Below are 13762 nucleotides of genomic sequence, written 5' to 3' on the forward strand. Positions count from 1 at the left end.
TCTTATATATTTTGTAACTCATATATGCTAAGAAATGTTCTTGTTGAGAGTAGTAGTAGAGAACTAGGTAGACAAGTTTTGATTCTGCAGTATGGTTGGCTGCATAGCTGTCTTCAAAGTTCTTGCTCATCTAGTTTTTGTTTTGTGACTTGATGCAATCAATATATGAGGTAAAATGAGAATCTATATAGAGGGTTGGTTTAGAGTTTACTTATGCATTCAAGGCCAACACCTAGATTGGTATTAAATTATTAATCAATGGTATAAACTTGAGATGGTATATGGTTTTATGGTGTTATTATTTGATTGATTCTTGCAAATAAGTATTGTTATTGATAGTATTTTCATGATAGTTTTTCATTCTCAGATGATGTTTACCATATATGATGAAAACAAGTATAGAGGCAATGTAGGACTCGACTTTATACTCTACACAAACTATATCATAAAAAGCAGAGTCGTCTGAATGATGTGTCTCTAGAAGATTGGCAATGGTTCATTAAAAATAAATCGGGTACACAAAAATTTAAAATACTTTGCTATGATCATTTTGACTATATTATTTATTTTTTAATTATCTTAATATATTTTAAATTTAATTGCACTTCTTTAATATAGAATACGAGTATCTGAAATACATCCAACGAGAATAAACTAGATATTAGATCCATTACATGCATAAAGTCAATAATCTAAAAAGCCTATGAGATGGTAACACTCGCACAAATTTTTATTATTATACTACAAGTTATGGAGTTAATAAAGTACTTTTCTAACTTAGAATCTAAACAAGGTTTTATTGTGTTTTTTCTTTCTTCTTATTCATTGCAAATAGAAAGATCCGATCTGAAGAATGGTTGGATGCTATAATGGTTTGGAAGGCCACCCGGCTGAGATCTAATAGAAGTTGATTAATTCCAAATGGAGAAAAGATTATGGTATGTAGGATGTGATTGTTTTAATTATGGTTTGTGATTTCATATTAATAATTTTTAATTATATTTTTTATTGTTATTTATAAATATAGAACATTCAAGAAGTGGGTGAGATATATCAAGAAGAAATTTCTTCGGCATCAGTCCCACTAGTTAAGCATTTCACACTTATACTAGGAAGAAGTTTAGGCCACTTACATGGCTTATAAATACTAGGAAGAAGTTTAGGCCACTTACATGGCTTATAAATAGGAGAAATCACTTCTAGCTTTTAAAAAAGGCAAAATATTCGTGCACAGGTTGCATGCTAATGTTTTGGAGGATGAATTCTAAAAACTTACTGAAATAACAAAAAAAGCAAGAGAAGGCTAATTCACAATTCTAGGTAGAAATATAATCCTAACATACAAAACTTAAAGCTTAGCATAAGACTATTGACGTAAAACGTGCAGAAATACAAAAAGGATCTAAAAAAGCATACAACATCAAATGGCTATTCTTTTCGCATGCTTTAGCTATGATGGATCATGCCTCAAACAACTATCTAGTGCATCTTTCTTAGTTGACTCTACTAACAATATAAATTTTATAATTAAAAACATATTATATGAGTAGCTAAACTTATTTTGTTTTCAAAATTTGATAAGCATTACTTCTTGTTCTCTTCGCTCTATAACATTTATATAATTAAATTAATATAACTTATATTTCTAAATTATATTAACTAATTTTTTTTCATTTATTCATTGTGCAAGATCATGATTGAATTTTTTTGGGGATCAATTATAGTTTTTATTCGTTATGCGAGAACATAAGATCATAGTAAATATTTTTCTGTATTTTATTATGAATTTGTATGGATTTGAGGTTATAATTGTATTTTAGATATATTTTGATACTTCAATGGATATATAAGGATTTGATACTAAAATTATGGCATCTATACAATTTGTGCACATCAATATTTATTTTTACTATGAATGTGAATTGATCTCAATTTGTAAAGCAGGTAATATAATATATACTCATAAAGTTATTTATCTTTTCAAAAAAAAAATTATTAGCGGTGACATCTTGTCACCACTAAAACATATTTAATAGTTACAAAATTTTTAGTAATACTAATTATCATTAATATTGTATACTTTTAGTACCTATATTATTTGTCTCTGATATTATTTTATTTTAGTGCCAAAGAGTATTGTCTCTAATATATTAATACTAGTGACGACTGTGTTATCACTATAGAAAGTTTTGTAATGCAATTTGCATCACTAATACTGATAGTCAAGGTTTGCCATCTCGATACTGGTCCCATATCGATAAAATCCTATCATAATATCAGTATGCGATTTGATATGATACGATAGTGTCAATACGCTTCGAGATCACGTATCGATTGAGATCGATATGGTATAGTATGTTCTATTTTGGACGATATAGGATGGTATGGTATTCCATAGTAAATATTGGTGACAATATTTGGATCATCATTATCGCAAATTTTAGTAACAATATAATCGTCACTAATAGTAATTACTTTTATGACAATATGTTGTCATCTATATTATTACAAATATTAATAACAATAGTATTAAATTTTGTGACTTGTCATTATTATTATAAATATTAATGACAATAGTATCGTCACTATTAAGTTGACTAATAATGACGGACTTTGAAAATAGTTACTAATTCAATAATGACTCAAGCGACGATCCAAAATATTATCATTAAAATTAATAATATTAATTTTTTATATTTTTAATGATAATTTTTGTTGTTACTAAAAATTTAATTTCTTATAGTATAGCTACAATCTAGTGATTTAAAAAGATCTAGTGTAGCTGCCAAGTATGACCTTCTGATGCTTGTTTTGTATATATATCAAGTATTAAAATTGGTTCTGGTACTGGTAAATGGCTGATATGGTAAACACAATAGTATGTGTCGTACTGACACAGAATATGGTCGGCATAGTTGTGGTAGGCTAGCACGCCCTGTTGCACAGCCATTTGACTATAAATTTATCTTTTTATTCCAATTTGTATTGTTTCATTGATTTTTCTAGCTAGGTGGAGCATAGTTGATGCACTAATATTATTTAAAGCAGACATTTGCGTTCAGTCAACTAGCTCAGTGTTTGAGTCTAAACATTTAAGACAAATATTAATGGAATTGCAAGCCAAGCACTATTAAAAAAATATTTTTATTAGGATTTCATTTATATCAAATAGTACTGTCAAAATATGATCGGATCATCAACTCGATCCATCATAAACAGGTATGAATTTAAACTAAACAAATTTGAATCATAAACAAATCGATCCATTTAATCTATTTAATAATTAAATTAAATTTAAATTCTAAATATATGATCCATTTAACACGTTTAATATTCAGATCGAATTAAATTAGATAATTTATTTAATTTATTTTTGATCTATTTAATCTATTTAACCTATCGAAGATCCATTTAATCTGTTTAAAATTTATTTAATCTATTTCTAATCCATCAAATTTGATCTATTTAATCCATTTAATTCATTTAATTTAATTTAATTTAATAAATAAATTAAATAAATTAAATCGAATTATCTGTTTAATAAACGAATCAAATTCAAATTTAAATTTATGATTTATTTAATAAATAAATTAAATTTAAATTAATAATTTTTTTAATTTAATTTATTTATAATTCGATCCGATTATCACTCCTAATATCAAGTGCACCATGTCCTAGCCTCACTGCCTTATCGAGTTATTGGTGGGCTTATAGATGTCCTTGCCAGTTATTAGGTTCGCACTGGTTACCTGGTAGAGGCAGTAACAATCCTCTTTGCTGTGACATGTGAGGCCCACATTATTCGCCACTTAGAATATAAAGTACAAAGGACAGAAAATGTATCGACGAGAAATTACTGGGATCAAAACCATCCATTGACCGGATCCCTGAAAATCAGGATACGGTGATCTCCTTCTGCGGACTTCTACAAATAAAAGTTTTCATTATGGTTAAATACTCCCTCCTCATTGCATAAAATCTCAAACTCCTAACTTTTAGGCCATGTATAGATTTAAACACATCTTATTGCTGGATAAGATGCTTTGATGTCCAGCAAGGGTTGTAGCTATGTATATACATGCATACAAAAATTGAAAATATTTTTTAGTTTATTATTTTTCATGAATATTAATTTTAAAAACTATATAACTTGAATTGGAAAAAATTAGCCCTCACTCGAGACTGATCCATGCTCTAGGACACAAATCCAGAGTTCTTACAACAAGAAATCAATCTAATAACTTGTCTTTGGTCATGAATTTAGAAACATATGATTTTGCATGCAATCTAAATTGAACTATCAATAATAAGTGAAGGGGACCATTACCTACTAGAAATGATCAAGTGGCCACTACACAGCTGAAATTCCACCTGTCAACCTCCCTGCACACAAACAGGGGTTACTGGATGCTGGCTCCTGGTCAGTTCGGAATGTACCAGCCAATACACATCAATATGCACTTCCGTATACATTACTTTTTTTGGCGTGCTACAATTTTTAAGCAGTTAGTAGAGAGAACAAGCCAAATCTGAGAAAAGAGGAAGTATTTTTATGGCAAGTTCTTGCTCCAACTATCTGTTTCTGTTGCTTCATATACACAATATCACATGGTAATACTTCACCCTTTGAACTCCACCTTTGCTTTCATGGACAAAAATTTCGCAGAGAGAAGAGTTCCTTACTTTACATCAGAACAGTTGTTTGGTCCTACAGGATCTCTCAGACAATTTGATATTGCCATTACAGCAGCTTCAATTGATGCATCCTCGCCCTGTGTCCAACCAGGATTAAGAAAAGACAACTTATCCGAGATTAGATGATTACCAAAGTAAATAAAAAATAGATAAAAAATAGAGATTATTGTTCTGGAGAGAGGATCACATAACTATGATGACTGTATTCAACTCTTTTAAATTATTACTTTAACTTCCAATGCGGATACACATGCTGCAGCTAATTCAACCATCGTTTTATGCACATCATTTAGTTTACCCAAAAGATTATTGAATGCATAGGAGGTGGATGCTCGGCATAGTCGGAAAGAAAACCAAGATGGTCACAGGTATCAAATTCTATGAACCTGACAGGTATCACTATCTAATCTGGATAACCCCCTCCCCAAAATCCACTTTCATCTCCAACAGCGCAAGTTCAGTGAGTAACTAAGCCTGTCTGTTGCAGTATTTGTGTTAGCATCTGACAACCATATAACTATCATACTGGCATCACAAGTGCAAAAAAGGAAAAAAAAAAAAAAAAAGGAAGAGAAGGAAGAAGAAGAAGCAACCGGACAGAAATTTTGGGCATTGGGTTTCACAAAATCTGGCCATTAAAATTAAGGATTAAAGTGTCATTTATCATATCTGTGTGGGTAAAATGCTGGCATGAGCCACATAACACATTTATTATTATCTTGCCTACACTTGGTACCAGCAAAGAAAAATATGCAAGCCTGTAACACGTATTCACAACCAGAATGCTTTTTTTAGCAAGGCAATATCCATTGCTTTATATTGGTAAATACCTGTTCAGGATAAACAAATGTTTTTAACAAAAATAAATTTCTAATTAACAGATATACAATATGTGCTATACACAAATTCAATTAATTTTTGTCATGCAAATCAACATTGCCCGGTTACCTAACAATTAGCACAAATCAAAATTCATCATGCAATACTTGGGACTAAGTAATTATCCTTGCACATCAATAACATATTCGCACCATTATGTGGCTATTGCCAGAACTATGAGAAGCTCACATACTTGTATTGGGAAGCTTATATATTATTATATATCATTATATTTATCCATTGTTTTGATCTGAAATAATGATTTTTTATCATTTCAACATGTGATTTTATCTATAAATGGCTTTCAGATAATCATTAAAAAAGGAACACAAATCACTAGTAAGTAGTATCAAACAACATTCAACTCAACTCGACTAAGCCTTAATCTCAAACTAGTTAAGGCCCCGCTCTATTTATGCTCACACTTTTTGAAAAATTTAGTGTTATCAAATCCTGCCTTACTACTACATCTAAAGTCATTTTTGGTCAACCTCTATCACTCTTCCCTCTTTCCTTTTACATGTATCATATCACTCTTTAGTATCAGTGCATTTCTTGGCCTACATTGCACATGTCCAAACCATATAAGCGGTCCTTCTTTCAATTTGTCCTCGATTGGTGTGATCTCTATGCCTTTGTGAATGACTTCATTTCTTGTTCTATCTCTTCTTGTATTACCACACATCTATCTAAAAGTTCTCATTTCAACCACACTTATCTTGGGTACATCATGTTTTCTAACTACCCAACATTCTGTATCTAAAAATAGCTGGTCATATGGTGGTCATATGGCTAACCCATAAAATTCTCTTCAACTTGGTAGGTATCCTACCATCATATAATATCCCAGTTGCACTTCTTCATTTTATCTGTACTGCTTTAACCCTGTGGATAACAACCACTTCAATCTTCCCTTCGATATAAATAATTGATCCTCAACACAGAAAATAACTACTCTTAGGGCCAGTTGAGAAATCAAGAAAGATTGGGCTGATTCTATAGGAATCAGGCCTGTTAGCCTCTTCAGCCCCTTTCTTTTCTAAAGGCATGTTCGTATCTTGATCTAAATCCCATCTATGGGTCTGCTGGACTGCACAATAAACAAAAAGACCTGTGGATGTCTTTTTTTCCCCCCACAGAATTTGGGCTGGAGAAGAATGGGGTTGATATGGACCTTAAATAGACCATCTAGTCCATGATCCTATATTGGATTTCCAAAACAGGCCCTTAGGAACTTCATGATCCTTAGTTTTCACTCCACCTTGATCTCTATTTATAATTTTTACTAAAACTACATTTTATGCATTTCGTCTGGGTCCTACTTAACCAGGAATCCTTAGATTTTAGAGTACAAACAAGGTATTTAAGATGCTTGAGTGCATGTTCATAATAGGAAGGCAGGGCATAAGCCCATAGCCACTAACAGCTTATGTTGTTGTGTATCAGAGCAGTAAAATCAAGATGAACTGATACACATTAATTCAAATTGGAATATCCAATACAAAGGCATGTGCCCCTGTATCATGCTGATAACTTGCAAGTATGGTATTTATCCAAGATGCAGTAAGCTATGGTAGAGCACTTCAATCCTGATGCAAATATAGGAGTATCAAGAAGAATCCAAGTGCTAATAAATGTCTGAAACTAGTAAAAACGCCAATGCAGGAATCCATACACAATAAAGGTTACCCCCAAATAAGCAATAATTCTTCCAAGCCGATGACTTGAAGAAGATAAAAGCTGTCCAATATATTTTGGCAAGAATTCATGACACTGAGTGAGACATTGTAACTTAAATTGTCTAATACACTAGTATAACAAGCTACCCAATTATCAGAGTTATTATTGAAAAAAAAAATACCTTTTCTTTCCAGTAAAACATGTTCCCATACTTCCCTGATAAGCGACTCCAGAAACTTCGAGGTACATCCAAATCAACCGATGCACCAACATTGAAATTCAAGATATTGCCTGACATACACACCAAGATACACACATTTGGAGGCAACACTTGAAAAATCAAAGTGTATAAAATTAGAAAAGCTATGCATCAAGTGAATATAGTTTGCTTGATGTACAATCTTGGACTCAAATTGGATGTTATTAAAGATTCCAAGTTCAAGCATTTCACTACCAGGTACTGATTACAAAAGATAGTAAGAGACATCTTAGAATCTTCCAAGATCAAATAGAGCCATAAGTTGCAGAGCAAACTCCAGACTTCTATATATTTAAGAAGAAAAGAAGAGAATACAGCCAAATCAAATTATGTACTTAAATGTCACGTAATCTTGGGAAGAATTAATGGCATACTGGTCTACAAGGTTTAACCAGTGATGGGAATCTATCAACTATAAATATGACAGTCACTTATTTGATTATGGTTCTTTTGTTGATCATCTTATGTCAATCCAGAATAAACAAGTCATAAAGTTTAAATTTCCAATAATTAATAAGATGTCATCTCCCAAACAATTATATGGTTGTCATTCATGACAATCAAACAGATATGTTATATTTAGGAGAACTTGATGCACTTATAACTTTTAATACTTAAAAATAAGATAGAAATAATAAGTTTATCCATGGTAACTTTTATATGTTCAAGGTTTTAACAAAACTACGCATTCTGATCTTTGACTTCATCGCAAAAATTTCAAGCTGAATGTTTCTAGATCTTACCAAAGGTTGGATCAGCAACAAAAACAATAGTTCTATCATCCACTTCCCAGAAGTCTTTAACAGCTAATCCTGCAAAATAAATAAATAAATATGAATAAAGAAATAATAAATAAATCATGAAGCAAACAAGGGGGAATCTGAAATACAGGAAAAAAGAAAAGCAAAAGCAGGAGTCTTCTTGGTCATCTCTCCGTGGAGGTTCATACAAGTTTGTATTGAACTGTCTACTGGAGAGAAATTTCCAAACATTGGCAGTGTCATAAAGCACATTGGGAAAAGAAAAGCACAAATGCAAAATTGACCAAGTATCCTACCGATGTGCTTAGTTTGAGGACCCTGGACTTAACTATTTATTAGTGCATCAGTTTAAATTTCAAAAAACTATATCCTAAGTTTTTAGACTGACTACTGGTAAGCAGTAAAGATCAGCTATGTTGACTGACTGCATTAGAAAATGAAAGGCAGTATATTAGAAGCCTGTCACAATGTATTCAATATATAACAAACTTAACAATCGTTTATAGTTTACCTGGAGTGTCAGGATAATTCTGTGAGAGAATTCTTAGTTTAAATCCTGTATCCTTCTCAAGATCTGCTATCTCTTGGCATAGCCGTTTCTCCTAGGAATATTCTAAGACATTAGAATTTTGTTATTATTAACAGCACCAGATAAATATGAATGTGTCACAAGATTAAAGAAGTGCCATATCATTACCTAGACATATATTTAGATTGCAATAATTTCTGCAGGTCTGCTCCAATAAATGTATTTAATTTTAGAAATGACAAAGAAGAACATGATATAAACTTTCACGACATGCAGCTTAACCCCGTCAGTGCAAATTCAACAACCCAACAATATATGTGTTGTATTATATCAACTATACACATTATGATACAGTTCCTTTTTTCCTATTTTTCAGACTCTAGTAGAGCTTTAATCCTCCAATTAAGAAAAATAATAGAGAACTTACAGCACTAAAGTAGGGACAGGAGAGGATGGAGGAGAATAACAGTAAGAAAAGATCAGGATAGAAGAGAAGAATCAAGGCTAATTTTGAGCATCCTAAAAGAAGTAGCTACTCTGAACTATTATTGGAACACCCCTTCAACCAATCAGCTAAGAAAAGACTGGTATTAGCGCTGGCCTGAAGAGAGCTAGCATAAAGAAGACTTGTTCATATCTAATAAAATAGACCAGAATATAAAGGCAGTTAGAGCATTCCAATGTGAACTGCATATCATGGACTCTAGAAAATTCTCCATGCCCCCGAACAAGCCAATCAAAGCATGTATGCCATTCAGCCAACTGATAAAGCTGCAAGGATCACTGAAGAGACCATCATGGGGGGACATGGTGACCAGGCAGACAATCAAAGCATGTATGCCATTCAGCCAACTGCTCCAGGGATAAGGCTGCAAGGATTGCCGAAGAGAATATGATGGGGGGACAAGGTGACCAGGCAAACACCAGACAGCAAATGAAAGGCCAAGGTTGCGATGAGAGCATCGCAAGGAAAAGTGGCTGACCTCCATCCATAGTTATTCATTGAGAGCTAAAATCATCAAAGATACCTTCTAAAGAAACTCACAGAGAAAGAAAAGGGGAAATCAACTTGGATGATCTTGCCAATTTTTGGGTCCTACTTACAACTTATATGCAAAAGATCATTGTCACGCACTATTTCCTTTTGTATTTTCTCAAATCTATTATTTTTCTCAAAATTTTCTATTTTTCTTACTTCTATAAGGTATGATTTTGGCCTTGGACCTAAACCAAGAGTGGATGTAAATTCTTCAACCTTGTCCATACTTGGACTTGAATCCATAACTGGTTCATATCTGATTCTAGTAAAACTTGACCAATCAAATCCAACATAAGATGTTCAAGAAGTACATGATACCCATAAGTTGTGAAATCATCATAAAATTAACCAAACCAAAATTGAACAAGTTCAATATTGGGTTTGAACACAAAATGATAATCATGAAAGAAGATTTTATTGCAGCATGTTTTGCCATACCGGAAGTCAGAATATGGGTACAAGCAGTACCCTATGCAAGCTAACAATAGATGGACCTAGAAGTCTTATCAATTTTAAACATACCTCATCATCAATCCCTCACAAACTCATGTTATTCATGCTAACAATACAATCAGTTGATCATCTTATTTAACATGTGCTAAATTTCCTCATTGCATGCTATTACTGCTGAAATTTGGATCTCGATCGGAGTAGCTGGAGCGGTGGCGCGTCCTTCCTAGGAAGTACCTTGCAAAGCAAGTCCTCGCTAGAGTTGGCTCCAATAAAAACCCTTCGAAGCTCGAGTCAGATTTCAGAAAAACAATAGAGAGAGTGTTTGAGAGAGATTGTTCACGTGTCCCTTGAGGGTCCCCAGGAGGTCATTTTGTAGGCGAGGGCTGAAAAGCCATTTTTAGCAAGTTGTCTAGCCGATTTAGACGTGATATTGTGAGATTTTCGATCGGAATCTTTGAGATCAAATAGTTACACCTATCTTATTTGTTTCAAAGCCAATTGTAGTGTCGTAGACACCTTTGAATTTAAAATAAAGGCATAGGTAGGATCGAACTAGTTTCGGTTGAAGAAGCTTCGGCGCAGTCTGATGAAGATGGATGTTGAAGGAAGAAGATGGCTAGGGCCAGTCGCACTCACAGAAATAAGTATAGGTGGTGTCCGAAGCTTACCTGCCCCTGAAGTCAGAGATCGGCCTATCCAGATACCAGCTGTTGCAGAGACTGGGATCAATTGGTGGAATCTAGATTTTAGACGGAATTCGGGATTAGTCAAACTTTGATATTCTGCTTAGGAAGATCATCAGGAAACAAGGATCACCGGGGTCTGAAGTTAGGATCTGGGAGGGTCAGAGTTATGTACTGAATGATCTCCTTCAGACAGCTCTCTCATGGTTCGAAAAGGACATATCTACTTCCGGGATGGGGTACCTTCATCTCCAATGGTGCTATGGTGTCGGTCCTGTACACTTCATCACATACCTTCCCGCTGGTTTATGTCTTCGATCTGGATGACAAATTACGCCCCAACACATACCCCTTACACCCAAATTTGATGCGATCGAAGGGAGAACATGAGTTCTGATTCACCAAAGACGTGCTTGTCGTTGCCACTGAAACGACACCTACAGCCCTTGGACGGAATGAAAGAACACATCAACGGATAATCATGACTATGAGAAGCGGAGCAATTGGCAGAATTCGAAGGGATGGCGTGCCTTGTTTCTGATGCAAATCATTAATTAGACAACTGTCATCTCCTGCTGACCAATGGAGACATGCCAAGTGTCGATCATCGGATGGCTAGGCAGGATTTGGTATCTGGGCTGTTCTACCCTTCTGTGCCTATAAAAGGAGGCTATATCCCTTGCCTTCTCTTTCTTATGCTTCCAGATGTTTTCAAGCTTTTCTCTTCTCTAGCTGGCTTCTCTGCTTTCTCCAAGCACCCCGAGAGTGCTTCTGATCATCTTTCTTCGTCTTCTCGGGCCACCGGTGGCTCCCTTTGGATCCACCGACTCTGCCTCCTGTGCCGTTGTAGGTTGGTTTCCTTCCCCTTTCCCTGATTTGTTCTTTGCTTCTTTTGTCCACTTATTCTTTCTTCCTCTTTCCGTTTTCATTTTCTTTTCTATTTTCTTCTCGAGTCTTCCAATGGTTGGTTCCAGGAATCTCAGCAAAGGCTGATCTTTCAAATCATCTTCCTCTTCAGAAAAAACTCCTGCTAGTTCGGACGAGGGACGTGATATTGTACCGCCTTTTGTTTCCAACGTAATTGGATCCAAATTGGGCCCGAAGGACTTGAGTCTCATCCATACTCGATTTGGGATCCCTCCTTCATTTGAACTAGAATCTCCTGATCCTAGTGATAGGATCGGTAGTCCCCCTCCTAGTAGGATCAATCTGTATGAAGAAGCCTTTAAGACCGGATTTAGGTTACCCATTCATTCCTTTGTCGCCGAGCTTTTTCACTTCTTTGACATCTCTCTTTGTTCTGTCATTCCTAACTCCTTTCATTTCATCATCGACTTTATTGTTCTTTGTTCCAAGATCAAAATCCATCCTTCTCTCTCTTTTTTGATCCTTCTATATCATAAAGAGGCATACCGATGATTGATGGTACATCTCTCCTCCAAGGGGGTTCTTGTCTTGATAAAAGGAGCTCCTTCCTCGATCCATGATTGGAAGGATCGATTCTTTTTTGTTTCGGGATCCTCTGTTGAAGAATGGACACTTCTATATTAGAATCGACTGCTGAGGGATTCTATCTTCCAAATCTCGAAGCCTGAAAATGATGACCTAGAGCACTCCACAACCTTGAGGGGGTATAAATTCCTCCACTAAGGGAATTATTGTCTGAGCAGACTCTCTTCAATGCTGGCATCAATCCGACCGACTCCAAAGATAAGGATTTTTTCAATTTTTTGATGTTTGATCTCTTTCTTTTTATATATACTAATTTTTCTTTATTGCAGAAATGAGGCCCGAAGAATTGGAGAACCTGAAGAAGAGAAAGGCACCCTCTTCGTCCACCGTCGATGCCCAGAAGAAATCGAAGACTTCAGACGAGAGTCAGAAGAAGGTGCCCACTCCAACCCCTGCTCAGGCAGGGGTCATTTTAGTTCCTCCGCTCCAATCTCGCCCGTTGAGGCCCACTGCGCTCCTTACCCCCCAGACTAATGCAACTCAGGTGGGGTTGAACTCTACAAAAGGGTCCACAGAGCGAAGATAGGAAGCTTCACCATCCACCTAAGATGTCATCGACGATTGGAAGATCGCCAACAACGTCTTCCAAAGGATACTCTTTGACACAAGCCTAGAGAAGATCGAGGGAGAGAGCTCCGCAAGGCAACAGAAGCGGATGGTAACCTCCTTTATTCAGGTGAGTTTTTCCTTATTCTTCTCTCTTTTCTCTTTTTCTTTTTTTTACTGACTTGTTACTCTTTGGATGCAGACGGGTCACTACGTCGCTGTCCTCATTAATAGGTTGAGAGATACTAAAACAGAATTGGCCGAAGCGCATGAAAAGTGCAAGATGGCCGAGGTTTCAAAGGCTAAAGCAAATATTGCCGCTACCAAAGCCAAATCCAAAACTGAAGCTGCGGAGGCTAAGGTTGCCTGCCTGAAGAAGGCTTTGGAGGAGGCCAAAGCTTCGAAGGCTAAGATTGAGGCCGACTTGGCTTCAGAGAAGAAAAGTCGGCAAGAAGCCCAGGCCAAAGCCACTGAAGCTGAGAAGAAGGCAGCAGACCAAGTCATCGAGGCTAAACATGCAATTGTGGAGGCATTCCGCACATCGGAGTTCTCCCGAAAAAAGTCGACTTCAAGTAGGAAGCTTTCATCGCTGGGGGAGTCGTTTGTCGCCAAAGGATAGTGGCATGCTATCCAAAGATAGATTTGAGCTTCCTGGATGGAGAAGAGGAAGAAAAAGGAGGAGCCAAAGGAGGAGAGCGAGGAGCCAAAGGAGGAGAGCGAGGAGCC

At 35.5% G+C, this 13762-nt stretch overlaps 1 protein-coding gene across 2 annotated transcripts in view; it reads right to left on the reverse strand.

Annotated features, from left to right (window-relative positions):
- Positions 1-4444: 4444 nt before the first annotated feature.
- The window catches only part of LOC105033149 (thylakoid lumenal 15.0 kDa protein 2, chloroplastic), a 41461-nt gene continuing 32143 nt past the window's right edge, over positions 4445-13762 (reverse strand). For both annotated transcript variants that reach the window (XM_010907827.4, XM_010907828.4), the window contains exons 3-6: positions 8786-8876; positions 8257-8325; positions 7436-7545; positions 4445-4772 (exon numbers count right to left, since the gene is read on the reverse strand). In XM_010907827.4, coding sequence (XP_010906129.1) covers positions 4680-4772; positions 7436-7545; positions 8257-8325; positions 8786-8876 — 363 coding nt within the window. In that variant the 3' untranslated portion in view covers positions 4445-4679. The remainder of the gene's footprint in view (positions 4773-7435; positions 7546-8256; positions 8326-8785; positions 8877-13762) is intronic.

Source organism: Elaeis guineensis, chromosome 14, assembly GCF_000442705.2.
Source record: "Elaeis guineensis isolate ETL-2024a chromosome 14, EG11, whole genome shotgun sequence".
In the NCBI taxonomy this organism is placed as follows: Eukaryota; Viridiplantae; Streptophyta; class Magnoliopsida; order Arecales; family Arecaceae; genus Elaeis; species Elaeis guineensis.